Here is a 26,353-nt window from a genome sequence, read left to right as displayed (position 1 = left end):
AACAATACATTAAAATATAGGCAGTAAGCTTAACATACAACATTACTAGTGGTTTATAGCAAAAGGAATTTATAAGTATCTCTTAATTTTAGTTGTTAAGCATCTGGGAGATTGGTAACAGTACAGTACACTATAGGTGTAAGCTTAACATAAAACAAGAAATTTGTGAAACATCTCTAAGAATATATATGGATCTGAAAGAAAACATTTGTCATGGCTGGAACACAAGGAAAAAGGCAGCAGAAACAATCCGAATTTTATATATGAAAGCACGAATACACCATCAGATCAGCAACAATGAATTGTCTTAGTTTTATGAACTTTAGTTGAGGTATCTCATATAAAGCTATGGAGATTACTGAAGGCGTTAATTGATAAACAAGGCTGGTAAAATTAGCAGGTGGCCACTTCCCATTTATCAGTTAAAGTTTTGTCTATTGCCGGCTTATTTAAGCTAAATAAACCTTGATTAAATGGTTTGGGAATGTTAAAAAAAGGCTGATGTGGACCAAGAAATAGGATCTGTGAGCCAAGCCACCGAGCTGCTGTTTATCTGTGTTTGTGTCAGAGCTTGGGGGGTGGGGACTGGTCCGGTGCCAGGCAGAGCATGCCTAGTGTGGGAGCCGCGGACGCAGAGTGAAGGCGGAGCGTGCGCTGGGACGCAGCACATGGGGCAGGGACAGAACTGCCCCGCAAACGCGCGCAAAGTGGGGCGGTGTAAGCAGAGTGGGCAGGGCAGCGGGCACACGGCACACAGGGGGCAGAAGTGAAGCCGGGATCCTGCATGCAGGGACCCTGCGTGGAGCTGGGGCACGTGAAGCTGGGACTGCTCATAGGGCACATAGAGTAGGGCGTGACGGGTAGAGCCAGACCCTGCACAGAGCTGGAGTGCAGCATGAGCTTAAAGCAGCCCGCGTATCTCTCAACACTGTTTGGGCACACCTCCCCCATCTCGGCAGGGAGGTGTGGTGGGAAAGGGGAAGCGGCAAGGAAACAAAGGGGACGCCTGAGAAAGGACACACATTCTCAAAACAAAGGCTTAAAGATAGAGTTTTGTAAACTTGTCATCAGTGTGATAAGCTATAAATATGTATTTTTTTTTAAATTTAAGAGTATTCAGATTGGAAATCAAGCATTGCAAAGGTGTGGTCTTTTGCAAGAAACAGACTGTGGTCCAAAGGTTGGGCTGTCACCAGTCCTTTGGAATGAATGGCAGTTACGGTTCCAAATCTCGTATTTCTCAGTCATCACTGAGATATCCCCAAGTGGATTTCTCGTGGGTTTTAGTAATGGCTCTGCCCATGAGAGCTTAAAGCTCTAAAGGATGTGACAGTTTTTCAGTGTGGACCCAGGTTGGCCCAGAAAAACTCTGCCTTGGGCTGTCTAAGGACATGAGAGCGTCACGCAAATCAACAGAAAGGGGGAGAAAACCCGAGTGGGACCTGGCCCAATGCCAAAGAATTCTCCAGAGTTTGCTCACCTGTGATAAATTGGGCCAGTGTTGTTTGCAAGCAATTGGCGACAAGTTTACAGCTCCAAGTGTAGAAGTGAGGAATTAATTCAGGATGCAGTCTGGTCCTAAACGGCAGGGGACTCAGACTGGTAGGGTCCCAGGAGTCTCTTGTCTGCCGTTCCTGGTCAGGGAACCATATGATAGAATTGTGGGGTACCTGAAAAGATAAGAAGTATGAAATATAAATGACCTTTATTTTAAGAATGCGGGGACAGACCCCCGATCCCCTGGGGCACGGATCTCCCCAGCCTCGGCAATCTCTCTGTGGGACATGTGGAGTCGGGGCATACATGTAGCTTAGGGGCATGTGCCTGAGGGGCATTAGGGATGCACAGGTATCTCATTGGTATTCATTTCGTGCCAGAGCAAATTCCTAGAGGTGGGGAAGATAGAGTCACAGGTAAATTCCTAGGGGTGGGGAATATGGAGTTCCTTGGTTTTGCCTCTAATGCTTAATGGCTACAGTGTCCTGTCTCGGCCATAACTCTTTCAGCAGGGACCCTACCACAACAGGGTTTCACTAAGCTACTAAACTGCCCAAGCTTGTACTTGGGATCCTCCTGCCTCAGCCATGCAGAGTGTTTGTGTGTTTTGTTGTTGTTGTTGTTGTTTTTGTCTTTTTCCTTTTTATCGGTACTGGGGATCGAACTCACCACTGCCTGCTTGTAAGGCAGGTGCTTATGCCACTGAGCTAAATTCTCAGCTCCCACACAGAGTGTTGGCACTGCAGGTATGTGCCACCATGCCCACCATAGGGGGATGAGGGTACTAGGGATCAAACTCAGGACTTTGTGCTTGCCAGGCAGGTGCTTGTGGTGCTGAGCTAACTCTCCCAGCCCTTGTTTTATTGTATTCTTGATGATTAACCTTTCTGACTGGGGTGAGATGGAATCTTACAGTTTTGATTTTACTTCCCTAGTGGTTAAAAATGAAAAATGGGCATTTTCCCCACATATCTATTATTGGCCATTTATAATTCTTTTGAGAAGTGTTTGTTCAGTTCACTTCATTATTTATTGATTATGCTATTTAATTTTTTTGAGTTTTTCTTTTTTTTTGGTTTTTTTTTTTTTTTTTTTTTTGTCTTTTTGAGACAGGGTCTCGCTATGCCGTTCAGGCTGGCCTTGAGTGTACTTTGTAGCCCAGGCTGGTCTCGAACTTGCAATGATCCTCCTGCCTCAACCTCCTGAGTGCTGGGATTACAGGCATGAGCCACCACGCCCAGCTTTGAGTTCTTTTTTTTGATTTTTATTTTTTGGTACCAGGGCTCAAACTCACAACCTTGCACTTGCCAGGCAGGTGCTTATGCTGCTGAGCTAAATCCCTGGCCTTTGAGTTTTTTATATATTCTACATTAAAAAATCTTTTGTCAGAAGAGTAACTTGTAAAGATGTTTTTTCCCCATTCTGCAAGATGTCTTTTCACTTTATTAGTTACTTCCCTTGATGTACAGAAACTTTTAAATTTTATATAGTACTATTTGATTGTTGCTATTATTTCCTGGGCTATTGGAGTCCTAGTCAGGAAGTCTTTGCCTACACCTATAGCTTTGAGTGTTTCCCTGTTTTCTTCTAGCAGTTTTAAAGTTTCAGTTCTTATACCTAGGTCGTTCATCCATTTTGAATTGATTTTTGTACAGGGTCAGAAATAAGGATGTAGTTTCAACCTTCTACAAGTGGCTATTCAATTTGCCTAGCACCATTTGTTAAAGAAGCCGTCTTTTTTTCAATGTATATTTTTGGTTCCTTTGTCCAGAATCAGATGGCTGTAATTAGGTGGACTTTTGTTCTTTTCCTGCATTATCTATTCTTTTCCACTGATCTATATATCTATTTTTATTCCAGTACTATGCTGTTTTTGTTTCCTTGGTTTTACAGTATAATTTAAAATCTGGTATCGTGATATCTCCAGCCTTGTCCTTTTTATTTAGAATTGTTCTGGCTATTCTGAGGCCTTTGTGTTTCTATCTGAACTTTAGGATAGTTTTTTATAGTTCTGTGAAGAATGTCATATTTTCCTGGGGATTGCATTGAATCTGTAGATCACTTTTGATAATATGGCCATTTTTACAATATTAATTCTGCCAATCCATAAACATGGGAGGTTTTCCCTTCTTCTGGTGTCTTCTTCAACTTCTTTCTTCAGTGTGCCTAAATTTTCATTGTAGAAGTCTTTCACCTCCATGATTAGAGTCATCCTTAGGTATTTTTTAAAAATTATTGTGAATGGAACTGTTTCCCTGATTTCTTTCTCAGCTACCCTATTATTGGTATTTAGTAAGCATTTAACTTTAATGTTGAGTCACTATTCTGCTACATTGCTAATTAAATTTATTAGCTTTAAAAGGTTTTGCTAGAATTTTTAGAGTTTTTTAAGTGTAAAATGATATCATCTGCAGACAAGCACAATTTTACTTCTTCTTTTCCTATTTGGATCCTTTTTATTATTTTTCTCTGGCCTAATTGCTCTAGCTAAGTTTTCAAGAACTATGAGTTGTAATAGTGAGGATGGATATTCTTGCCTTGTTTGTGATATGTAGCCCTTCTCTTGTTTGACTTTTTTTCCTATTTAATACTATGCTCTTTTATACAATCTGGTGAGGATCTGAAGCATGTGGAAATTTTAAAAATTGGGCTCTTAAATTAAGGCATGCTATATTTTCCCAGCTTAGACCACTAGAAAGGATGACTGAAGTATACAGAAAATAATATCTACTATATCAAAACCATGTGACCATTGCCCTCTCCACTCAATCCACTAGATCTATTTACTAAATACCCTAGTAGTTATTAAATACTAGGCACTGAAGCTACAGCTGCGAACAAGACAGTCAAGGGGACTCACTACCTTCAGAGTTTGGGGGGGGCGGGAGGGGCACGAACTAATACATGGATCTAGACCATACAATTTTGGTGAGCAGTATAAAGAAAATCAATGATCTGAGTGACAAAAGGCTAATTTAGTTTGGATGCAAAGTTGCTTCTCTAGAGATGACATCTGGTTTAGCCTTCAAAAATAAGGAGGCAGGAGCCTAGGGTATGGTAAAACTGACCAGGGAAGTTGACAAGAAGTGTTAACTACAAAATTCCAGGCACAGAACAGTTCCTAAAGTCCCGCACCAGACTTCTTGCAAGAACTCAAGCAGGTTTCCCATAAGTAGACCTAGCTCTGACCAGGAAGAAATACAAAATGACAGTGGACATTGAGGTTTTGCTAATGTAATCTCTCGCTGTAGGCCGCCCTTACCCTGTAGAGTGTATTTTTCTTTTACTTGGCCCAAACTCATCTGCACAGACTGACTTTTTCCTACTTTGAATGAATGTAAAACCCTGCTGCCATTTGTACTTGTCTTGACCAACAATTTGTTCAGCACAAAAAAACCCTAGAAACCACCTCTCTAAAGGAGACTCTAATATAAGAGAATGTAACTTCCAACCTGCTAGATGTCCAAAATGCGGAATTAGTGTTCTCTAAAATTGAGGAATGAATTCTAGGAACAAAGAAGTTTAAGAGTAGGAAGAATTTGAGAGAAAGGTGTAGGAGGCTGGAGATTTAGCTCAGCTGCATAAGAGCCTGCTTGGCAAGCATGCGGTGGTGAGTTTGATCCCTGGAACCAAAAAAAAAAAGGAAAGAAAGAAAGATCTAAGAAGTATAGAAGGAGGCCAAAGTGGGTTGCCTGCCAACCCTGCTTCTCAAGGGGGTTTATTGAACAAAGTCACAAGGTGAGGCAGGTTTAAGGCGGGTCAGAACTATTATCAATCAGTAAGATTACAAGTACAGTCGCTTAGGTAACATTGATCCAATGGAAAATCATTGGAATAAAACTATGGTCAAGCAATAACATTACGAGACCCTTTGGTAATACTGATTAAGTGGAGATCAAATGGAGGAAGCAAATTTTAGAGCAAGCCACAGGGGGCAGCCATGATTTTCCTGGAAGAGGCAGGTTAAGGAGGTTTGGTCCTTTATCCCAAGGTGATGGATGTCTATGCAGAATATCAATCACTGCTGTTCAACCCTAGAAGTATATGGGTGAGTAGCTCTTTTTTTGTTGCAATCTGGTCTTTTTTTGTTGCAATCAGTAAGCCTCCAGCCACAGCTGACTTTTGCATTTTCTCTCAAGGGCTCAGCCCTATCTGCCTACTATTCTATCTAGTTTAGTTACCTATAGTAACTCTAACATTCCAAACCCCAGTAAGAGGAGCAAGTCCTCCTCATTAAGATGTGTAAGAATATCCTGAATAGAAGTAACATCTAATATTGGCACCAAAGGCCTAAAGAGATTTCATTCCCCAAGGAACACAAAGGCAGATCACAGTAACTGAGGGGAAGTGGCACCTGATGAGACAGGGTGCCTGATTTATGCACTTAAAGAGTGGATCAGTCAGATGTGATATGTAAGCCTAAGAGTAATGTAACAGGCCAAGACTCCGTGGGAAATGTGCTGGAAGCTTGTGGCACAACTAAAAGGAAAATTCTAGTGTTCTAACTTCAAGGAAGGGTTACTTACTGAGGTAAGTATTCTAAGCAGGCTTACCTAGTAAATGTCATGTGTCACGGTGTTTTAAACGCTGACGATGGACAAAAGAGGTCTTCAGTTTTACCTCCTTGAACTGAGATTAAGAAACAAAAACAAAAACGTGTCACGGTTTTGAAGTCCAGGCTCCAAGTGCTAAATTCCTCAAGACGTCTAGAGTGCAAATGCCCCAACCCAAGACAACTTAATTTGCACTGCAACTAACATAGACATATGAGCGGGGTGCCCGTCAACTTGCACCAAAAACACTTCTACACTCTTCTCCTCCTATCTTCCCTTCTTGCCTTGCCCCACAAGCCCTCCTCCTCGCTTCCTTACCTCTAAGCGCCCCAGGATCTGCGCGCCCGCCGGAGCAGGTTCGTCTTCAGAGGCGGTGCTTGACGGAGCCCAGCCCGCCCGCGACGGCTCCTACTGCGTCTGCGCCGCGGACTCCCTCCTCCCCGGCGCAGGGCTGGGTTTAGTTCCCCGGAACCTGACTTGTGCTTCCGGGTCAGAGCCATGGCGGTGGCAAATTCAAGCCCCGTAAACCCGGTGGTGTTCTTTGATGTCAGCATCGGTGGCCAGGTGAGATACATTTGGCCGTCCAGACCAGCACCAAAGAGAAAGTGCACGGCCACGATGAATTCATCATTCCAAGGAGAGAGAACTCTTGAAGTCAGAAAGTGAAACTACACCAGAGCCTACCAATTTGCCAGGCTGGAGGGAGGAAGGGGGAGGATGAATCTGGCCTACCTTAGCGCTGGGCGTCTGGAGGGACCAGGCAGAATGAAAAGTTAGGCCACAGGGGTGGAGGTAAAAGATACCGAGAAGCCTGGGAGTGGGGGAGCAACTAGTCGTGCTCCTGTCTCCGCAAGCCCTTCACAGGCGTGGTCCGAGCCTTCTGACTGTCTCATGCTCTTTACAGGAGGTTGGCCGCATGAAGATCGAGCTGTTTGCAGATGTTGTGCCCAAGACAGCCGAGAACTTCAGGTAATGAGGAGATGCAGCTGTGTTGGAGTAAGCTGCGTCAGAAGCCGGGCCCCAGTCAGTGAGTGGAATCGCCCAGCTCCCTCTGTCGTCCCCTCACTGCTCTTGAGTTCTGGGTATTAGCTTTTTGCCAATGGTTACCGTTATTTTTCCCGTGTGAACTTGTTAAGCTGTATGCCTGGGTGCCTTGACATCTGACTGACTGGCTAGTAAGTTTCAGGCTCCAGTGCCTATGGCGGTTCCCCTCTTGAGATTAAAGATGTTCACACCGGGGACCTCATGGCGACTAACTCGTTCACTCTTCCCTTTTAGGCAGTTCTGCACTGGAGAATTCAGGTCAGTCTCAGATGTTTTTTACTTCTCTACCTGCTTCTGAAGGGTGTCCTGGGGTTGCATTTGCTAAGCATGGGCCAACTCTTAATTCATTTACCCGTCTCTCTTCCCATCACCTTTAGAAGAAACCCTTTGATTCCAGTGTGTTGTAAACTTGAAAGGCCTGTGATTACCTGTCATCATTCCAATTCTCTTTCTTTTTGGTTATAGAAAAGATGGGGTTCCAATAGGCTATAAAGGAAGCACCTTCCACAGGTAAGGCTTCTGACAAGCCATTCTAAGACTTTCAGAAATATAGTCATCCCTTGGTAGCTGTAAGTGATTGCTTCTGGGATCTCCCACCAATACCAAAATCTGCGAGTGCTTATGTCTTTTATTTAAAATGCCGTGGTTGGGGTGAGGGTTTTGTGGTAGAGCACTTGTTTTAGCACTCATGAGACCTGAACTTCCAAACACCATAAAAACATTTGCACATCCTCCTGTACGCTAGTAATCATCTCTAGATTGCTTACAATACCAAATCCACTACAAATACTATGTGAATAGTTGGTATACTGTTCTGTGGGAATAATGACAAGGATAAAAGATTTGTGCCTGTTCAATAGAGATGCAGGGTTTCCATTCCCTGAATATTTTTGGTCTACAGTTGGTTCCCAGGATAGGAAACCTGTGGATATGGGTGATCAGCTGTACACCTTTGTGGGGATTAGACTCTTCAAAAGAAGATAAAAGCAGTCGGGGCATAATCCCACCTTTGGGATGCTGAGGCAGGAGGACTGCTTAGAGTTTGAGCCAAGCCTGGGCTAAAATAATGGGCACAAACTGAAATGAATGAATGAATAATTGCTGAATGAGTGAATGAAAGAAACTAATACCAGAGGCTAATTCTTAGATCTCAATAAGAAATGTTTTTACAGACAACTGACTTGAAAATTTATTAAATGTTCTAACTCTCCTTGTACTCCCTACTAGTTTATATATTTAAAACAGAAACTACTTACTATGCCAATATCTTGTCCTTTTCATGCTCTTGTGTCTGTGAATGTAGGTTTTTTAAAAATACATTTGTAGTCCTCCAGTGGTTGTTCCTTATACATAGTTTTTTGTTTTGTACTTTGTTTTGTTGTTTTTCTTTAGACAGCGTCTCGCAGTGTAGTTCAGTCTGGTCTTGAACTCATGGCAATCCTCCTGCCTCAGCTTCCCAAGTGCTAGAATTACTAATATGTGCCACCACTCCCAGCACTTACAACCTAGTTCTTAAAATGACCGAATATGATATCTAAGGATAGTCCCAATTCTCTCAGGCCATTGGAAGGGAAGTTTAGCTACATTTAGCTTCATTTTAATATAGAATCCTGTGGTAATGATGTTAACATGTGATTGTCAACTTAAATATTAGAGATTCCCCAAAGAATAATGATGTTTACTTGGGAGTAGCAGAGCATTGCAATGTGAGCACATGTGCCATCATAAACTGCATATTTAAGGAGGTTGAGGCAAGAAATTTTTAAAGGCAAAAATGAGGACAATTACATAAAAGGTTTTGAAACAATAATTTTTAGCTACAAGTGATCAATAACAAGGTTAGCTCTAGTCCAGAATTAACAAGTGGTTGTTGGGTAGATGTCCTGGCAAGAAGTATGACTTATGTGAAGTTGTAGTAGCTTTTGTGCAAGGTTGTAGGTCTGGCAGAGTCCTACTATAGCTTTATTATGGCTTATTATAGTTTTCCTATAGCCTACTATAGTCTTGTTATCAGACAGTCATCTGTGAGAACCCTTCCTTCATAACCTTATAGTTTATTCATTTTTGTTAGGGTTGACACAAGCAACTCCATTTTGATACCAACAACTTTCGTATAACTCTAACAAGAATTTTAGAGTAATGGTCTCTAATCTTCAACATAGTCTCTAATCTTCAACAACACTCCCTATAAGGTAATATGCATTACCTATGTTCTGTAAAGGAAGAAAAGAAACTAAGGCTAAAAAAGACTAAGGACCTTGTGTAATAGCAAATAGGTGTTCTGTTTGGTTTTGTTTATTGCAAACACACTCTCACTGTATAGTTCTGGTGGGCCTTGAACTCACTATGCTGCCCAGGCTGGCCTTGAACTTACTGCCATCCTTCTGCTTCAACCTCTCAGAGTGTTGGAATTATAGGTGTGCACTATCATGCCTAGCTGGGCAGTATCATGCCCAGCTAGCCAACAGTTATGAGCCCTTAAACATAGTCCATTCCACATATATTCTCTTACTTTTCCTCAAAATTTACATTAAGTCCTTAGGCTGCCTTTTGCTTTGGTGGTTATTCCTTCCTGAAAGAAGTCTCTTCCTTTTGTTTTTCAGGTATCAGATTGTGCATTTAATGCTAAATGCCCTATTTACAATAAAAAGTTTGTGTTTATGGTTAGTAATCCTTTTAGCTGACTTGTTCCAGGAGAGACTAATTATTTTGTAAACCAAGGGGATAAATACTGTTTTACAATGATTGCAAAAGATAGTAGGTAGTGAGAGTTAAGTATGATTAGAGAGCCAAAAATGAACGTTGATAATATTCAGTGTTACTCTAATACTACAGTGAGTAAATCAATATTTTTCTAAATTGTAGAATTTTCTTTCAAGATCCTTTGTTTTTCTGTTTCAGGGTCATAAAAGATTTCATGATTCAGGGTGGAGATTTTGTTAATGTAAGTACTATTCTAGCTGGTCAAAGACTGACAGGTTCAGTTTTTGTTGTTATTGCTGCTGCTATTACTTTTGCTACAGGAGGCTTTAAGAACAATAGCTCAGTTTGATGAAGGCAGGATGACCTCAGGGGTTCTGTTAAGGTTTTAGTCTTTTTTAGCCTTAGTTTCTTTTCTTCCTTTACAGAACATAGGTAATGCATATTACCTTATAGGGAGTGTTGTTGAAGATTAGAGACTATGTTGAAGATTAGAGACCATTACTCTAAAATTCTTGTTAGAGTTATTATCCAGACTTCAGCCTGCTTATCTGAAAAGCAAGGAAGATAATGATGCTTATTCCACAGGATTGTTGGGAGAGCAAAGAAATAATGCAAGTAAGATTAGTTTGAGCAAAAATCAGGAGTTTATGATAAAGTGAGTATTACATGGAGCCCAAAGGAAACAATGGATCCAGGAACTACAAAACCACATGGAAACAAGGGTCTTTTTTTCTGTTTCTCTATTCTCTATATATCTGTGCTATGCTTTCTTTCTGTCCTCTAGTCTTCCTTGCAGAACAATCACCTCTGGCTTCTAGTTTTATATGATACAAATTCAACCTTAGAGAAAGCACCTGTCTTACTTCCAGATTCCTAGAGAAGGGATTCTAATTGGCTCAGTGGGAGGTGTTCTTCCCTGGTCCAGTCAGCTTTGGTCAAGAGGATGGTACTCTGTATAGACTAGCCTGCTAAGGACTTACCCACCCTCATAGGCAGTGTGGAGGGGTAGAGTAGCAGTCATTGAAGTGGGTATGTTTATATACTACCGCCATGGGGGTCTTTGGGAATGTCAGGGATTGTATATATGCGATCACTGTTCTGTTGCTCCCTACTTCGCCTGTCTTAACTGACATTTTTAGAGATGTAGCTATTACTGTACCATCCAGTCTGTGTCAGGCCCTGCCCAATGTTTGGGCTTGTGGTCGTCTTCTGTGGTTCTTGCTCTGATTCCGAGATAGGACCAAAGAAGTTTGGTATTGGAGGTGATCAAAAACAGTAAGAGTAGGCTGGTGACGAGCAGTATTGGGGATTAAACTAAGGGTCTCCACAGCATATACTAGGCATATCACTGAACTACATCCCTAGTCCTTACACTGTTTTGAGACAGGATCTCACTAAGTTGTCCAGTTAACCTTGAGCTCGGGCTTCTGTCTCAGTCTCCAGACCAGCTGGGATAACAGGTTGAGAACCATCAGGCTTGGCTCAAAGTAGACTTTTAAAAAATTACGCTTTAGGTGTGACAGTATCTTCCTTTGGTTCCTTTCACTCCAAGCTTCTAACACTTTCCTTGTCTCTACCCAGGGAGATGGTACTGGAGTTGCCAGTATTTACCGGGGCCCTTTTGCAGATGAAAATTTTAAACTCAGGCACTCAGCTCCAGGCCTACTTTCCATGGTAAGTGAGGTTCAGTCAAGGCTTTGGGTTAGATTGCTAGCAGCTGGCTTCTGGGCCCTCGTGGAAGTTCAGTCTTCCATCTGGGCTTATTCTCCTGTTTGGCCAGCCTTTACCTCTGCTACCCTTGCCTCCTTCTCTAGCTGGTTTAGTTTCATTGGGCAGGACCGCTAGCCATCTAGGGAACCAAAACTGAGCTCCAGTGTACTTCTTACCTTATTTGAGCGAGGACATGCAGCTTGACTGCTCAAAAGGCAGTCAGTTGTGCTTTGTGGTGTTCATTCACTCATAGTGCTGCTTCTCATGACTCACTCACTGCAGCCAGGAAGCCACACTGCCCGCTGGCCACTCAGCTTTTCTTGCTCACTACTGCTGCTCATGCTCCTCCCCATTTATAATCCTCACTCAAACATCTCAGTCCCATTCCTGGTCCTGTGCCTTTATCACTTACAGCCCCTGCTCTAACCCATATCTACTTACTCTCCTTCGGGCTCACTTCCCCTTGTTTAGCCCTTCCTCATCCTTTCCCTTACTTCTTTCTCTTCCTCCCACCGATTTCCCTCCTGAAGCACTCCAGTCCGCATTTCCCACAGTATATGCATGCACATTCTCGGTCCTATTGCTCACTCTTCACTCATGCCTTAAGGGATGAGTGAATTTAAATAGAGATCTGCTCATAGCCACTGTGTTTCAGGTCTCCTGGTAAAGCATAAAGGATACAGGTATGATTGCTGCCATTCTAACACTTGACGTTGAACAAGAAACACACGTGTAAAATAAACCAGTGGTGTAGTCAGTGCTGTTAGTACATTAAGATGAGGGATCCTTGGTGTACACGGAAGGACTGTGAGGGCCCAGAGGAATGATGGTGATTGCTGTGGAGAAGCTTTCACAGAGGGAAGAATATTTGAGTTTTAAAGGAATTCTATACCAAATGACATGGGAAGAAAGAGCCTAACAGGCCCAGCAAACGGGCTCTGCAAGGTCGGCACCCACGCAGTAGGAAGATGGGTTATTAAAGGAAAAAAAGTGATGCAAGTGGTTGAGAACATAGGATGTGCTTGGGGGAGAGAACACCGAGTCAACTGAAGGGATGGGTGGGCCCAGCTCTCAAAGGGCTTCCCATGCCAGAGAAAGAGCAAGGGGGATGGACTTGCATAGGTTTTAGAAAGCCATAATGCACTTTTTTGAGCAGGGTTGATCAACTTTGTGTTTCAGAATAAAGACCCTGGTCTCCTTGTGAGTGGCATGTGAGGATTCCAAAGCTGGGGCAGGGTACCTGTCCAGGAGCCTGTGCTAATAATTGTACAAAAAAAAAAAGATAATAGAAAAGACAGAGCTAGATCTTTTGATATGGGAAGAGGACCAAGAGATGGAGGGAAAAGGCAGAAAGGGGACATGAAAGAATTAAGATATGCTATATACATGTACCAACTGCCCACAATTAGGTAATCATTATATACTGCTCCAGGCATGGTGGCACACATCTCTTATCTCAACCCTTGGGAGGCTGAAGCTGGAGGATTACTGAGTTCGAGGTCAGCCTGGGCTACATAGTGAGTTCAAGGCCAGTCTGAACTACACAATGAGATCCTATCTCAAAACAAAAACAAAAACACTGGGCATGGTGGCTCATGCCTGCAATCCCAGCATTCAGAGGCTGAGGCAGGATCTTCAAGCTCGAGGCCAGCCTGGGCAACAAGGTGAACTCAAGACCTGCCCAAACTGCATCGAGACCTAGTCTCAAAAAGACCAAAATAATAATAATAATAATAATAATAATTAAATAAAATCAAAAAACCATTTTATACTGCCACTATGTAATAATAAAAACAAACATTTAAAAAATAACTGGGCAAGGCTAGTTTAGCAAACAGTTTTCAAGCCCCTTTTTAGGAAAGCCAGGCTGGGCAAATGCAGGTAAAGATTGCAGCAATTTGAATGGACTCAGCTCTCTCCCAGGAGGTTGGGAACACCTCGCTGTGCATGTCACAGGGTTCGCATCTGTGGAGGAACTGGGAAAATGGAAGCAAGCCCTGGTCTCTGCTGCCTTCAGTCTGGCACTAAGTGTGCTGTCACATGTCTTGTAACATACTTGGCTTTTTTCCCATCCTGTGAGTTTTTTAAGGACAGAATCAGGTCTCATTTGTTTCTAGACTCTGCCACCTAATATAGGAAGGCTGCTGAGCAGATACTGATGAACAACAAAACGGTAATCAGAATAATAGGTGGCCTGATGGGATACATCAGTAAGTGCCTTACCTGCCTTAATTCATTGTAATATGCTCAGACATCCCTTTGGGATAAATAATGAGGAAACTGAGGCTCAGAGTGGTTACATGACTAAATGGAGTCATACAGTCAGTGGCCTAGCTAGGGCTTAAGCTAGGTTATCTGGCTACAGATTGTCTATAGACATAAGCTATGCCCTCAGGGAAAATATATAAGCATCCAAGAGCTGAGAGTGAATGCTTTTGTCCCTGATTGCTAATAAGTGATTATACATGAGCAGAAAAATAAAAGACACATAGAATTAATAAGTGTCTCTGGCAATTCTGTCCCTTCAGTTCCAAAGTTTGGATTTACACTAGCCAGCTTAGGTGCTCCCTTAATTTCATACATGTGCAAACACCAAAAAGAGCCTCTTTTAGCCCACTCATTTTATAAAAGCCCAAAATAGTCTTCATCTTACAGAGGATAGTCCTAAAGTATAACAATAAAATCCCTAATTAGAGATCATCCCTAGACATTGGCTTTAATGTATTGCTGATATTCCATACACATCTTTTTCTTTAAAACTGAACATAAAATCAACCATTTTAAATCCAGTAAACATCTGATTAAGACTAGTGACCTACCTATTATAAGTTCTAGTTTTGTTTTAGCAGCACTAATTTTCTGAGGTTTCTGTTTCCTTTAGTAGTAGTAGTAAGTAGCATTTTTGTTTTCCACGTTCTACTAATTTTTTCCGAAATAGCAATAAAGGGTTCACATAATTACACAAACACTTTTCTAAGGCACTGCTAATGAAACTGGAGTTTACTGATGTATGAAAACCTGAATTTAGTATATCAAAGGTATTAGTATGAGCATACAAAAGTAGATGTCATATGAAAGTCAAAATATTCTTTGAAAAATATCACTTTGAATTGTAAGTATAACCTGTTCTTTATTACATTATTACATATAATGCCTTAAAAACAAAGTGTTCTCCTAAAAGAAAGAAAGCAAAGAAAAGGAAAAAGAAGGAAAGTGGTTTCCCTGTAAAATATAATAATACAAAGTTCTGGGTGAAAATTAACTTTGCAGTTTCTTTTTTTTTTTTTTTTTTTCTTTCCAGTACTGGGGATCAAACTCAGGACCTTGCCTTTTGCCAGGCAGGCGCTTATGCCATTGAGCTAAATCCCCAGCCCTAATTTTGCAGTTTCTTCTTATCTTTTTACATTATTATTTTTATAATATAGTATAGAGTCTTTTAGACAAAACGCCTTATTACATAGCAACAGGTATTTCCCCAGATGGTTGCTAACTTGTAACTATAATTCACATATAATCAGTTTTGAACAAAATACACCAAATAAAGAATTGTTCTCTTATCAAAACTCACACTGTAGGGGAATTGTATGTTTATTAAAGATTTTGTCTTCTAAAGGCCACCGTTCTTATGTCTTCTGTTCATCTCTGTACCCTTGTGTGCCCACTAGGACTTCGCTCATAGTAGTCACTCAGTTAGATTTATAAGAAGAAAGCACGGTAGTCAGGACTATTCTCCCTTGAGAATCTTACCCTTCAGCAGACACAACCAGAGAAGCTTACTGAAAGTATATTTGGTTTCTGTCAGGCAAACAGCGGGCCCAGTACAAATGGCTGTCAGTTCTTTATCACCTGCTCAAAGTGCGACTGGCTGGATGGGAAGCACGTAGTGTTTGGTAAGTCCTGTTCCTGTCATAGTATCCAGGCCCCAGTCACTCAGGGTGAGGCTTCCAGAGGATCCAGTCCCCAGACGGTCACTAAGAGTGCTCAGCTGGTGAAATGCTCTAGGTTAGTGATACAGACAGCCTGCTGCAGCATGTGTGCTATAGGTCTGCCATTGCTGCTCTAGGTAGTGATGAAGACAGAAGTGAGGACGTGGGGAAGAGTTATGGGTACGGGAATGGAGAGGAGGGTCAGGGGCTGAGGGTCTAGCACGTAACCACTCTGCAATCCATATTCTAAAGGAAAACCCAGATGATAGCACTAGGGAAATGACACAGAAGCAGCATGGTACATAGGGGCTTTGGAATTGCTCAAACCCAAGCTTAATCACCACCTAAAGGCTGTAGCCTTGGGCAAGTCATTTCACCTCCCTGAATCTCACTTTCTTGAGTTAGTAAGAGGCTCTAATGAGCCAAGAGTAGGTACTGAAGCTGAGTGTTGTGCATACATGAATCCTAGCACTCAGGAAACTGAGGCAGGAGGATCATAAGTTTGAAGCTAGCATGAGCAATATTGTGAAATCCTGTCTCAAACAAACAAACAAAAAAAAAAACCAAAACACAAAAAACAATGGGCATTGGGAGACGGAAAGAGCTATGCAAATGAAAAAAATAAAATCTGCTTCATACTCTTCCTGCAGGAAAAATCATTGATGGACTTCTAGTGATGAGAAAGATTGAGGTAAGTCTTGCTTGGATGTTCTTTTTCACAGCCTTCCTGGTCTAGTACTATCTAACTAGCAATGAGGAGCTAAAGGAGGGTACATGGGTTCCAGATGGCTAGGCCCAGCCTCCTCAAAAAGAACGAGAGGCCATGTGCCTCAAGTATCCTTGGCTCTGTAGTTAATCCCTGCAGCCCACACTGTGGTTTGGCCTCTAAGAACCCCATCACCTACTTTTAAAACTCCATTCCATCGCATGCACAAACCTTAACGATTTGACTCGTGCCACTGCCTCCCCTGTGTTTCAGCCACATCAGGCTCTAAACACAGAGTTCCTGTGCCTGCCTCCTGCTTGTTCTTGCCCTCGAGTCTTTGCTTATGTTGATTCCCCAGCCCCGAATGCTCTTTTCCTCCTGATGGGATCCCATTCATCCTTCTAGCCCAACTCAGCATTCTCCTTCTGTGAATCAATCCCCTGCCCTCTGAGCACTACTTCAGTTTCCCATATGCCCCTTTCACAGCTCCCTAAAGCCTTATTACATTGTTACATATCAAGGCTTAATATTTTGAGTGTTCTGTATTTTCTTTTTGGTCTATATTATACATGCTTATCCTGTCTGCTAGGACATAGCTGTCCTGTCAGTCTCTGGGCCCTGTGCTTGTTGACATTGGTGAAGGCTCAAGGAGGAAGTGACATATGTGGATGAGTCTCCATGTGCTTTCTTTTCTAGAATGTTCCTACAGGCCCCAACAATAAGCCCAAACTGCCTGTGGTGATCTCACAGTGTGGGGAAATGTAGTCCAGACCAAGACTAAATCGTAATCGGTAAGTGTGCCTTTCTCCCCTAGATTAGGAGTCAGACCTGAGAGAAGGCAGCACGTTCTGGTGGAAAGAACTTTAGACTCAAATGTGAGACTAAGCCTGTTTCCTCATCTGTCAAAAGAAGTGAATACTTAACCCTTATGACCATTGCAGGGATCAAAAGATAAAGGGTTATAGAAATACTTTACCTTTCTACCACCTCCTAGTGTATCAACCTGAAAACCACTCAGGTATATCTCAGTACTGTCAAACTGTAGTTCCATTCAGTAGACCATTACTGTAGAGGTAGCTGGGCAGCCAGGAGACACATTTGTCATGCTTCCCTATTGAACTGACACCACAACCCCAAGCCCTGGCTTTGTGTGTGCTGGCTGTGCTGCCCTCACAACAGATGCTCACACTGCTCAGCCCACAGGGCTCCTTCCTACCCATCCTTGCCACTGCCTCCTCAGTGCTGGGCAGCCTGCCACAGGTGAGGAGCGCCTGGTGCCTCTCACCCGCATCACCAGTGACTGGTATTTTTTGTCTTAGCCTTTTGTCTCGATATTTGTTCTTCCTTTCCCCTCTTCCCTCCTCTCCCATTCTTCTCTTTGATCCTCTTGCCTCTCTTCTTACTTTTCATCCCTCATTCTTCTTCCCTTTCTCTCTTTCTTTTTCTTCCCACTTTTAAAATTGTGGGCTTCTTGATACTTCATCCCTAAATACTTCAGCACGGAACTCCTGAAAATTATATTTTACGTAACCACAATACTATTATCTATAGAATGTGTTCAAATGCTCAGTTATCCCCAAAACTATTTAAAAAAAAAAAAAAAAGCCCAGCCAAGGTATGGTGGCACACAGCATTCCTACAGTTCCAGCTATGTAAGAGACTGAGGCAGGAGGATTGCTTGAGCCCAGGACTTTAAGATTAGGCTGGGTAACATTGTAAGACACCTTCTCAAAATATGATAGATAAAATAAATTTAAGAAGCTACAAGGTTCATTTAAGAAGCTACATATTTCATTTGTTTTTTTTTTTTTTGTTTGTTTTTTGTTTTTTTGTCTTTTTGAGACAGGGTCTCACTATGTAGTTCATGCTGGCCTTGAGCTCACTTTGGCTGGTCTTGAACTCATAACAAGCCTCCTGCCTCAGCCTCCCAAGTGCTGGGACATTTGATTATTTTTAATTACACAAGTAACAATGCAACCTCTTAAAGATACAAAGTGAAAGTCCATGTTCATCAGAGAGTTTTCTTTGCCCATCTAGTTTTACGTGGATTTATTCTTCCTAAATGACATCATACTATGTTGTTCTTTTTTGAAAAAAAAAAAAAAATATTGCCGGGCGTGGTGGCTCACGCCTGTAATCCCAGCACTCAGGAAGCTGAGGCAGGGCCTCCTTGCGAGTTTAAGACCAGCCTAGGCTACAAAGTGAGCTTAAGGCCAGCCTGAACTGCATAGCGAGACCCTGTCTCAAAAAGACCAAAAAAATGAAAGAAAGAGAATGTTGGTATTGTGTCTTGATGACTTTCCTCATGTAAAGCTTTCTTTTTTTTTTTGTCTTTTTCCTTTTTATCAGTATCAGAGATCAAACTCATGACTGCCTGCTTGCAAGGCAGGAGCTTATGCCACTGAGCTAAATCCCTAGCTCCCAAAGCTTTCATATTAAAAGCAAAACAAATTTGTGATGTATGACGTTTGTGTTACATAGTTTATTTTACCTTTTCATTAATGTTTTAATAGCTATACATTTTGACTACTAGTTCTAGGATGGCATCATGTGTTACTTAAATTTGATGTCCTCTGTTAAGCAGAAATTCTAAATTTTGATATGATAAAAATTATCAGTTCCTTGCAGCTTTTCTGCTTTGTCTTGTGTAAGAAGTCTTCACTACCTTAGATTATAATAATAATCATCTGCATTCTTTCGAGTATTTCTCTAGTTTTACTTGTATACTTTAACTCTAGAATTTATTTTCCGCATGGTGTAATATAGAACACTTACCTTTTATTCCAAATGGAGGTCCAGTGAATACCAGACCATTTTATTGACTATACAGACCTTCATCTCTGACATACTTTGTGCTCAGAGCATCTGGCACTTACAGGCATTTAGTAGAAATGTATTATACAAGAGAGTTGTGAGAGAGAATGTGAGACATTTTTTTAGCCAGGAACTAGGGTGAGCAAATGCTGGGCAGGAATGCACAAGTGTGTGCTGGGAGCTGCATGTGGACCTCCATCTTCCAGCCAGATGGTTCCTTCATAGGCCCAGTTTATCCCCAAACCTTCCTTCCTGCCAGGACCTAGTGTTCCTGTTCTTCCCCTTCAGTAGTTACTGTCCGTTCCCTCCCTTTCCCACTCATTTTGTTGCTGTTTAACTCCAGTTCAGCTCTCAGGTTCTTTTATTGCTTGAGATTGACCACTGATTATATTGGAGTTCAGAAAATATCAAGAATAAAGTTTAGAAATTGTTTGCATTGAAGCCTCTTTTCTGTATTTTTGAGTCTTTATAGAAGTAGCTGGGTATGGTGGCACACTCCTGTAATCCCAGCACTTGGGAGGCTGAGGCAGGAGATCGTTTGCAAATTCAGACCATCCTGGGCTACAAAGTGAGTCCAAGGCCAACCTGAACTGGATAGGGATCCTTAACCTGTCCCTTTCCTCCCACTATTAGAAAGTCACGTGAGTCTGTCCTTGTAAAGCTCCTTGTCAGCCAGCAACCCAAACAGCACAGATTCCACAGGTGGCCTTTTCACATTCCAGAAGCCCTCCAAACTGAGACCGTCAGACAGACCATCCTTTCTGTAACAGTGTAACTGTACCTTATCTGCATTGTCCAGTAATGTAGCTGCCAGCCACATGTGACATGGGAGCACTTGAAATGTGGTTTGAAGAAGCCTAAGGGGAAATGTGTGATGGAGGAACTCAATTAAATTAAATTTTAATTTTAAAGAGTTATTTGAGGTGCTGTATCAGACTGTGGGCTGTAACCTCAGGCTACCTACAGTTCAGTCTCTGAATGCTAACTTACACAAGACATTGATTCTAGTCACTTAATACTTAGTCAATATAAAAACAGTTATCATTTATTATGCACTTCTTATACCCAAATATTAAATTAAGAATTTCACTGAGCCAAAAGTCTACCTTTAGCCAGGTGTGATGTCCTACTCCTGTAATTCCTGCACTCAGGAGGCTGAGGCAGGAAAATCACTGTGAGTTCAAGGCCAGTTTGAACTACATAGTGGGATCTGTCTCAAAAAATAAAAAAACCACCAAAAGTCTTTATTTTACTATTTAATTTATATTTTGGTTTTCTCATGAAAGAGGATCCATGTGATATTTAACTTTTTGGAGAAAGGGAAGATGATAGAAAAAGGATCAAAAATTACCAAGATATGTTTTATATATATATATATATATACACACACACACACACACACACACACACACCAGTTCCTCAGAATGCATGTAAATATCATGTGCTGCAAATATTTGTACCAATAAAAACTTTTTAAAAAGAATTTTGCTTGGGGGACTATATGTGTAGCTCAGTGGTTCAGTGTTTGTCTAGGATGCATAGGACCTTGGGTTCAATCCCTAGCACTAAAAAAAGAAAAGTTGTTTAGTTTTGTTTCGTTGTGGTGCTGGGGATTGAACCCAAGTCGCCTGCACTGAACTACATCCCTGGCCTCTGAGCTACATCCCTGGCCTCTTTTTAAAAATTCTTGTGTTGATACTGGGTATTGAATGTAAAGGCTTTGGCATTGAGCTACATCCCCAGTCCTTTTTTTCTTTTTTTTTTCCCCCCTTTGATCTTTTTGAGACAGGATCTCATGATACAGTTCAGACTGGCCGTGAGCTTATTTTGTAGTCACAGACTGGTCTCAAATTTGCAATTTTTGATCCTCCTGCCTTAGCCTCCCAGTTATGGGATTACAAGCATGAGCCACCACACCCGGCTTCCCCAGCTATTTCCAGAAACAACAAAAACTGTTTTTTGAAATAGGGTCTTGTTAAATTGCCCTGGGATTGGCGTAAACTTGCATTCTTCTTGCCTCAGCCTCCCAGTCCTGGGATTACAGGCTTGAGCCACCACACCCAGCTTCCCCAGCCCTTTTTAAAAACAACAACAACAAAAAAGTGTTTTTTGAGTTAGAGTTTTGTTAAATTGCCTGAGGTTGGCTCAAATTGTAATCCTCCTGCCTCAGCCTCCCAGTTGCTAGGAGATTATAGATCTTTATCAAAAACTTCATCAGAGATTTTAAGGGAAAAAGAAGAACAAAAGAAAGCTGTGAAGGAACCTAGATGGCAGTCTGATATAAAGAAAAAATGGTTCCCCCACTTTGGTTTTCTGTGAGGGGCAATTTGACAGAAATTAAGGGAAAAAGATCTGGTTACTTTTTGGTGGGGGGGGGGGGCAGAACACATGGTCTCAACCCATCATTTTTTTTCCCAACTGAAAGTTGTAAGCATCTCTAATCTTACAGGATTTTTCCATATATTCAGGTTCATTTTGGGTAGAATTGTGATTGACAATAATAACAGATGGTTTTAAGCCCTATGGAACAGTATTTCTCATACTGTAATGTACATGTGAAGTTCCAAGAGAATTTATTTAAAAGGTGCTCCTAGTTCAGTGGGCCTGGGTGGACATGGAGGGTTTGCTTTTCTAACCAGCTCCCAGGTGATACTGGTACAGATGCCGGTGGCAAGCTCTGCATATGGGAATAGCAGGGTCTGCCATTGCATTGAAAACTCACCATGTTCCAAACAAAAAATGTTCAGGAGGAAATAATTTCTTGGTAGCCCAGCAGTCATTCCCTGTATTCGAATCAAGGTAGCACTGCATCATGAAGCTTAGGCCTTCTGCTCAAACACTGAGAATATGAGATGAAGGAGCAAGGGAGCACATAGAGGGCAGGGGATGTGCCTCTTGATGGAGCGTTTCCTTCCAGAACTCCTGTGTTTGCTTTCCAGTGCTCTGACTTTGATTTTGTTGAAAATGAAGGTGAGACCCAATCTCAAAATACACACACACACACTTCCTGTATGCCTCTAGTTATCTCAGAACTTAGGTATAGCATAAACCTCCCCATTGAATATCCTCTTTCTGTACCATAAATTAGGCTCTTTGCTACTTACATGTATTTGGAAACTACTGGTTCAAAAGCCCAAGAGTCTCTTGGAAGAGGACCTGCTTGTGGGCTCGGGCAGCATTGCCAGTCTGATATGTTGCCCCTTCCTGTGATTCTAAGACCTGCTACCAGTACTGAGTGGTAGAAAGCTTTCCTTAGTTTACTGTTGCCTGAATTTCCCTACAGATATGGGGACACTTGCTAAATCTACTAATTTGATATCTTTCTTTTGCTTATCAAAGAATTGTGGGAAACACAAGTATCGCTGTATTTTAGGAAAATACGTATAATCAGCACACATAATTTTGTAGTTATTAATGCTTTACTGCAGGACAGTATTAAGATTTCAATAGTGATTATGTAAAAAAAATAACTGTACCTGTGGATACTAGATATAATAGTTGTGAGGATGTTGAGTGACTGAGGCCTAAAATACAGAATTCCATTCTGGAATTACAGTTGGTACCTCAGTTCACAAACACTTTTGTTGGAGAACAGTTTGGATCACACACAGAAAAGTTTGACTGAATTTTGTTTTTGTTTGTGAACTCTGCATTGGGTGACAAATACAACCACAGCCATCTTTCCTGCACAAACAGGAATGTGGCCATCATTTCCAGAATCATGGAATAAATTAAGTTTGTGAACCAAGATACCACTATACCTAGAGATGTGATGTAATCCTATTGGGAAGGTTATGAAAGATGTTAGTGGTAACTGTGTTGGTCCTCCATTCATTCCACAAATAAGCATTAATTAGAACAGGTCCATCGGGTTGAGGTGATACATGTCTGTAATCCCTGCAATCCTAGAAGCTGAGGCAGGATTGCCATGAGTTCAAGGCCAGCCTAAACTACATAGTGAGACCCTGTCTCAAAAAAACAAAAATAATAATTAGGATAGATCCTGTCTTGGTTATTTTTCTCTCATTATTGATACAAAATACCTGATGCCCAGAGTGAAGGAAGCTTATAGTTTGTGGAGGCTTCAGTCCATAATTAGCTGGCTCCAAGGCAGTCCTTCATGGGGGTTGCAAGCAGCAACAGGAAAAAGGGCAAAAAGAGAAAGCATGCCCCCTCCCTCCCTTGTATTGTATGCCAGTTACTGATAGACTCAGCTGCCCTAGAAAGGCCTACTTACCATGACCACATGAAGCTTTGGGGGGACATTTAAACAAACCACAACAGTTCCCCTGTATGAGACTACAAATTTGAGAAGTGCAGTTCCCTCTTTCAAGGAGCTTCCATGAGAAATACAACAAAGTACTGGATTAGAGATTTTAGAAACTCTAATGTAAGGAAGGTGTAAAGGCCTAGGTCTGCCTGAAGCATGTTGGGAAGACCACTGAAGCTGTACAAGAGTAGGAAAAAGAATAGAATGTATTGGGTGCTAAGTCTGGAAGGCATTCCACACAGAGGGAAGAGCATTCACAGAGGCATAAAGCAGGAGACAGCAGGCATTGTAGGCAAAGTTACAAGTAATTCAACATGTCCCAAACTAGAGGATAGGAAAACCAAATGGTAGAGGGAGGCCAAGACCAGTTCTGAGAGCCAGTGCCATGCTCAGCAGCTCATGTGCTATTCTGAGGGCAGGGGACGGGCTGCAGGCAATAAATCATTTCTCTCCACCGGGAAAATCTCATTGTGTTCCTGAGATTCTCAGAGTCCTGACCCTCCAGAAAAGAGCCACTACAGGATTTTGAGGAGAAATTTACAGTTGAATTATCTTCTTCAGAAGATTCACGCACTGGGAAGCTGGGCTGGAGGCTAGAAGTCACTGCAGTGTCTTAGGCAAAGAGAAGAGTTCCACATGAAAATAGGGGTCCAGGGAACACAGAGACCCTGTGAGATTTGGCAGCTCCTATTTGCATGCCTGCTGGGTGTGTGACACTGTTTGTTCCAGCCCTCGGAAAGTCAGAAGCTCTGCCACCTGAAAAGGAAGGGGAAGGGAGAATGTCTGGCTCCATTCCAGCCCAGTCCCGTCCCGTCCAAAGGCTACGGCGCCTCCCCTGAGCCAGGTCTTACACACGTGGAGCTGTCTCCTCCGTCGCACACTCTTTAGCCTTACCAAAGTGGATCTGTGTTACCTAGCTTTCTAAAGTAAGTTAAGTGAGTCAACATGAAGTACATTGTGTAAGCATGGCTCTATTTATATAATTTCAAAAGTTTCACCAATGATAAATTGCAGACTGTTAACAGGTTCTTCTGCAGAGTAAAGATGGCAGGTTTTTTCAGTTTATATTGTCCTATCCTTGAATTTTCTACATGAGCATGCACTTTATAATAAAAATGCACACTATATTATATATGTAGTTTTGGAGGGGAATGGTGGGCGGGGGGTGTTTACCGGGAAGCAAAATCAGGACCTTGCCTTTGCCAGGCAAGCCCTTGTGCAATGGAGCTATATCCCCACCATATATTTATGTGGGGGGGGCCCCTCCAGGCCTCACCATGGCTAACATCTGTGTAAAAGTCTTCCCCAGTCCCTTCATCTCTTCTTGCCAGATCCAGGATTTGTCAGTGGTTCCTGCCTGGTGCACCCACACTTGGTTCCTCCACAGCAGTTAGCACAGTGTGTCACAAATGTGTTGTTCTGCTTTTCTCTGGACTGAGAAATTAGAGGGACCATGGTGACTGTTGTATGTGATAAGAGTAGACATTAGGTTCTGTGTACTATGCAATTTACAGAGTGCGTTGACAGTTTGATATACCTTGGTCAAGGGCCCAGGGTTAAACTGGGACTGCCACATGACACAAAACTCACTGTCCCTCAGAAGGGGCAGGAGGAGGAATGGGAGGAGGAGGGAAGCAATAGTATCTGAGTATACGCTAATTATTCTTTTAGTATGACTAGCTCCAAACCATAAGCAGAGAGTAGACTTCACGTTCTGTATCCCTGCTACTAAAACCTGCTATGCTCAAGGATTGTTCTTTGTTCTGTAGCTCCACGGAAAGTCGTCAAAGCTGACAAAAAGGACACAGGCCTTGGAGCCAATCAGACCAGGAAGTCCCAACACTGTCTAACCCTAGGACCTTAGTCATGCCAGTAAACCCCTTGTTTGCTCATTTGTGTAGAGATAATACATACATTGAGTTGTAAAGGGTAAATATTAAGGAAATGAAACCACACGCTGGGCTATAAATGTTAGTTTCTTAGTCCTCATGTAATGTGTCTCCACTTGGCTCTGGAAAACCAAAGGTCTACCCTGTGGTGAGACTCAGACCAGGTCTGCTCTCTGGGGAGAAGAGGACTAAGGGTGCAGAGGAGAGAGGGAACATTGTCTGTCTTGGAATGTGCCCATCTGGTTCCCTTCAGCTGCTTATCTCCCATCGCTCACTGACCTCCCTGTCTCTGTCATTGTAGGGCTTCCTTTGCTGTTGGCGGCTTTCCTGAGTCAGATAAGCTGGACTGGCCTCTGTATTTGCATTCCTGCCTGCTGAGGAAATATCAGACTCAGAATCAAAGAGTGTACATTTAATTTTTTAATTGTAAATAAAGGTTTTTGAGTGTGCATGTTTTGTTTTGATTTTGTATGTGTTTTTAAATGTACCCTCACCCCTCCACTTCAGTTTGAACAGACTCTCCCGACACCAGTAATGAACTAGGGTCAGGTGCTTGCTTTGTGTGCTTGATGCACCACACACTGTAAGCAGTTATAGCAGGCTTCTCTTAGGTTCAAGTTCATTGTTTAAGCAGGCAAAGCCCCAGGGTCTTATACCACTATTGCAAGTATGTTTCCACTGGTTTCAATTTGATAAAGTCTATTGCCAGTGTGGAAAAGGTCAGTCAGTTGGGATATGTTGGGACAGGAGAAAAGCTGGTACTCTTCCCTTGCCCCCCCCCCTTCTAGATTCTGGAGGTGAAACCCAGAGCCTTCTGAAGCTGTCTAAAGTATATCCTCCAGGCATACGCCATCCTCCCTTACCCACCATTTTCCACTTTATTTTTGAGATAGGGTCTTGGGGAATTACTAGGCTAGACTCAATTTTGCAATCCTCCTATCTCAGCCTCCCAGAGTGCTAGAATTACAGGCCTGAGCCAGCATGCCCAAGTAAAACATGTCTTGAACCTGATGAAGTGGGAATCATTCACTCAGAAGTTTTTTTTAAATCTAGGGTCATTTTTAAACAATGGAGGATTCAATTTAACTTCTAGGCAGGTGCAGTGAATTATAGGAATCCCAGCACTTGGGTTACTGAGACAGGAAGAATACAAGTTAAAAATTACAGTCTCAGGCTAGGGAGTTAGCTCAGTGGTGTAAGAGCCTGCCCAGCAAGCGTGAGGTCGTTAAGTTTGATCCTTG

The 26,353-nt window shown here is 42.2% G+C and overlaps 2 protein-coding genes across 12 annotated transcripts in view; one reads left to right on the top strand and one right to left on the bottom strand.

Moving 5' to 3' along the window:
* Nucleotides 1-6,504, bottom strand: part of Zmynd12 (zinc finger MYND-type containing 12) — a 183,740-nt gene extending 177,236 nt beyond the window's left edge. For all 10 annotated transcript variants that reach the window (XR_010043148.1, XR_010043149.1, XR_010043150.1 and 7 more), the window contains exons 1-3: nt 6,369-6,504; nt 6,051-6,126; nt 1,481-1,670 (exon numbers count right to left, since the gene is read on the bottom strand). The gene's annotated coding sequence lies outside the window, so the exon portion shown is untranslated. The remainder of the gene's footprint in view (nt 1-1,480; nt 1,671-6,050; nt 6,127-6,368) is intronic.
* On the top strand, nt 6,482-25,563 carry Ppih (peptidylprolyl isomerase H). 2 transcript variants are annotated; one of them, XM_003462504.5, is made up of 10 exons: nt 6,482-6,614; nt 6,955-7,019; nt 7,329-7,352; nt 7,560-7,604; nt 9,996-10,038; nt 11,379-11,471; nt 15,310-15,397; nt 16,084-16,124; nt 16,836-16,930; nt 25,414-25,563. In XM_003462504.5, exons 1-9 carry the CDS (start codon nt 6,549-6,551, stop codon nt 16,902-16,904), a joined length of 534 nt encoding a protein of 177 aa, XP_003462552.1. In that variant the 5' UTR covers nt 6,482-6,548; the 3' UTR covers nt 16,905-16,930; nt 25,414-25,563. The 2 variants fall into 2 exon arrangements, with proteins under 2 accessions (XP_003462552.1, XP_063092439.1); XM_063236369.1 differs by lacking the exon at nt 7,329-7,352.
* Nucleotides 25,564-26,353: the final 790 nt, after the last annotated feature.

The sequence above is a fragment of the Cavia porcellus genome, unplaced genomic scaffold (genome assembly GCF_034190915.1).
Source record: "Cavia porcellus strain 051 isolate PalLab524CR breed Dunkin Hartley unplaced genomic scaffold, mCavPor4.1 scaffold_25, whole genome shotgun sequence".
Lineage (NCBI taxonomy): Eukaryota > Metazoa > Chordata > Mammalia > Rodentia > Caviidae > Cavia > Cavia porcellus.
The sequence above is the reverse complement of the archived record's forward strand: the minus strand, read 5'-3'. Positions and strand labels throughout refer to the sequence as shown.

Excerpts from the sequence above, each read along its gene's own strand:
- Ppih (XM_003462504.5), top strand. The coding sequence starts at position 6,549 with ATGGCGGTGGCAAATTCAAGCCCCGTAAACCCGGTGGTGTTCTTTGAT. Across the intron at positions 7,605-9,995 it reads AAAGGAAGCACCTTCCACAG|GGTCATAAAAGATTTCATGA; the intron begins GTAAGGCTTCTG and ends TTTCTGTTTCAG. Across the intron at positions 15,398-16,083 it reads TGGGAAGCACGTAGTGTTTG|GAAAAATCATTGATGGACTT; the intron begins GTAAGTCCTGTT and ends CTCTTCCTGCAG.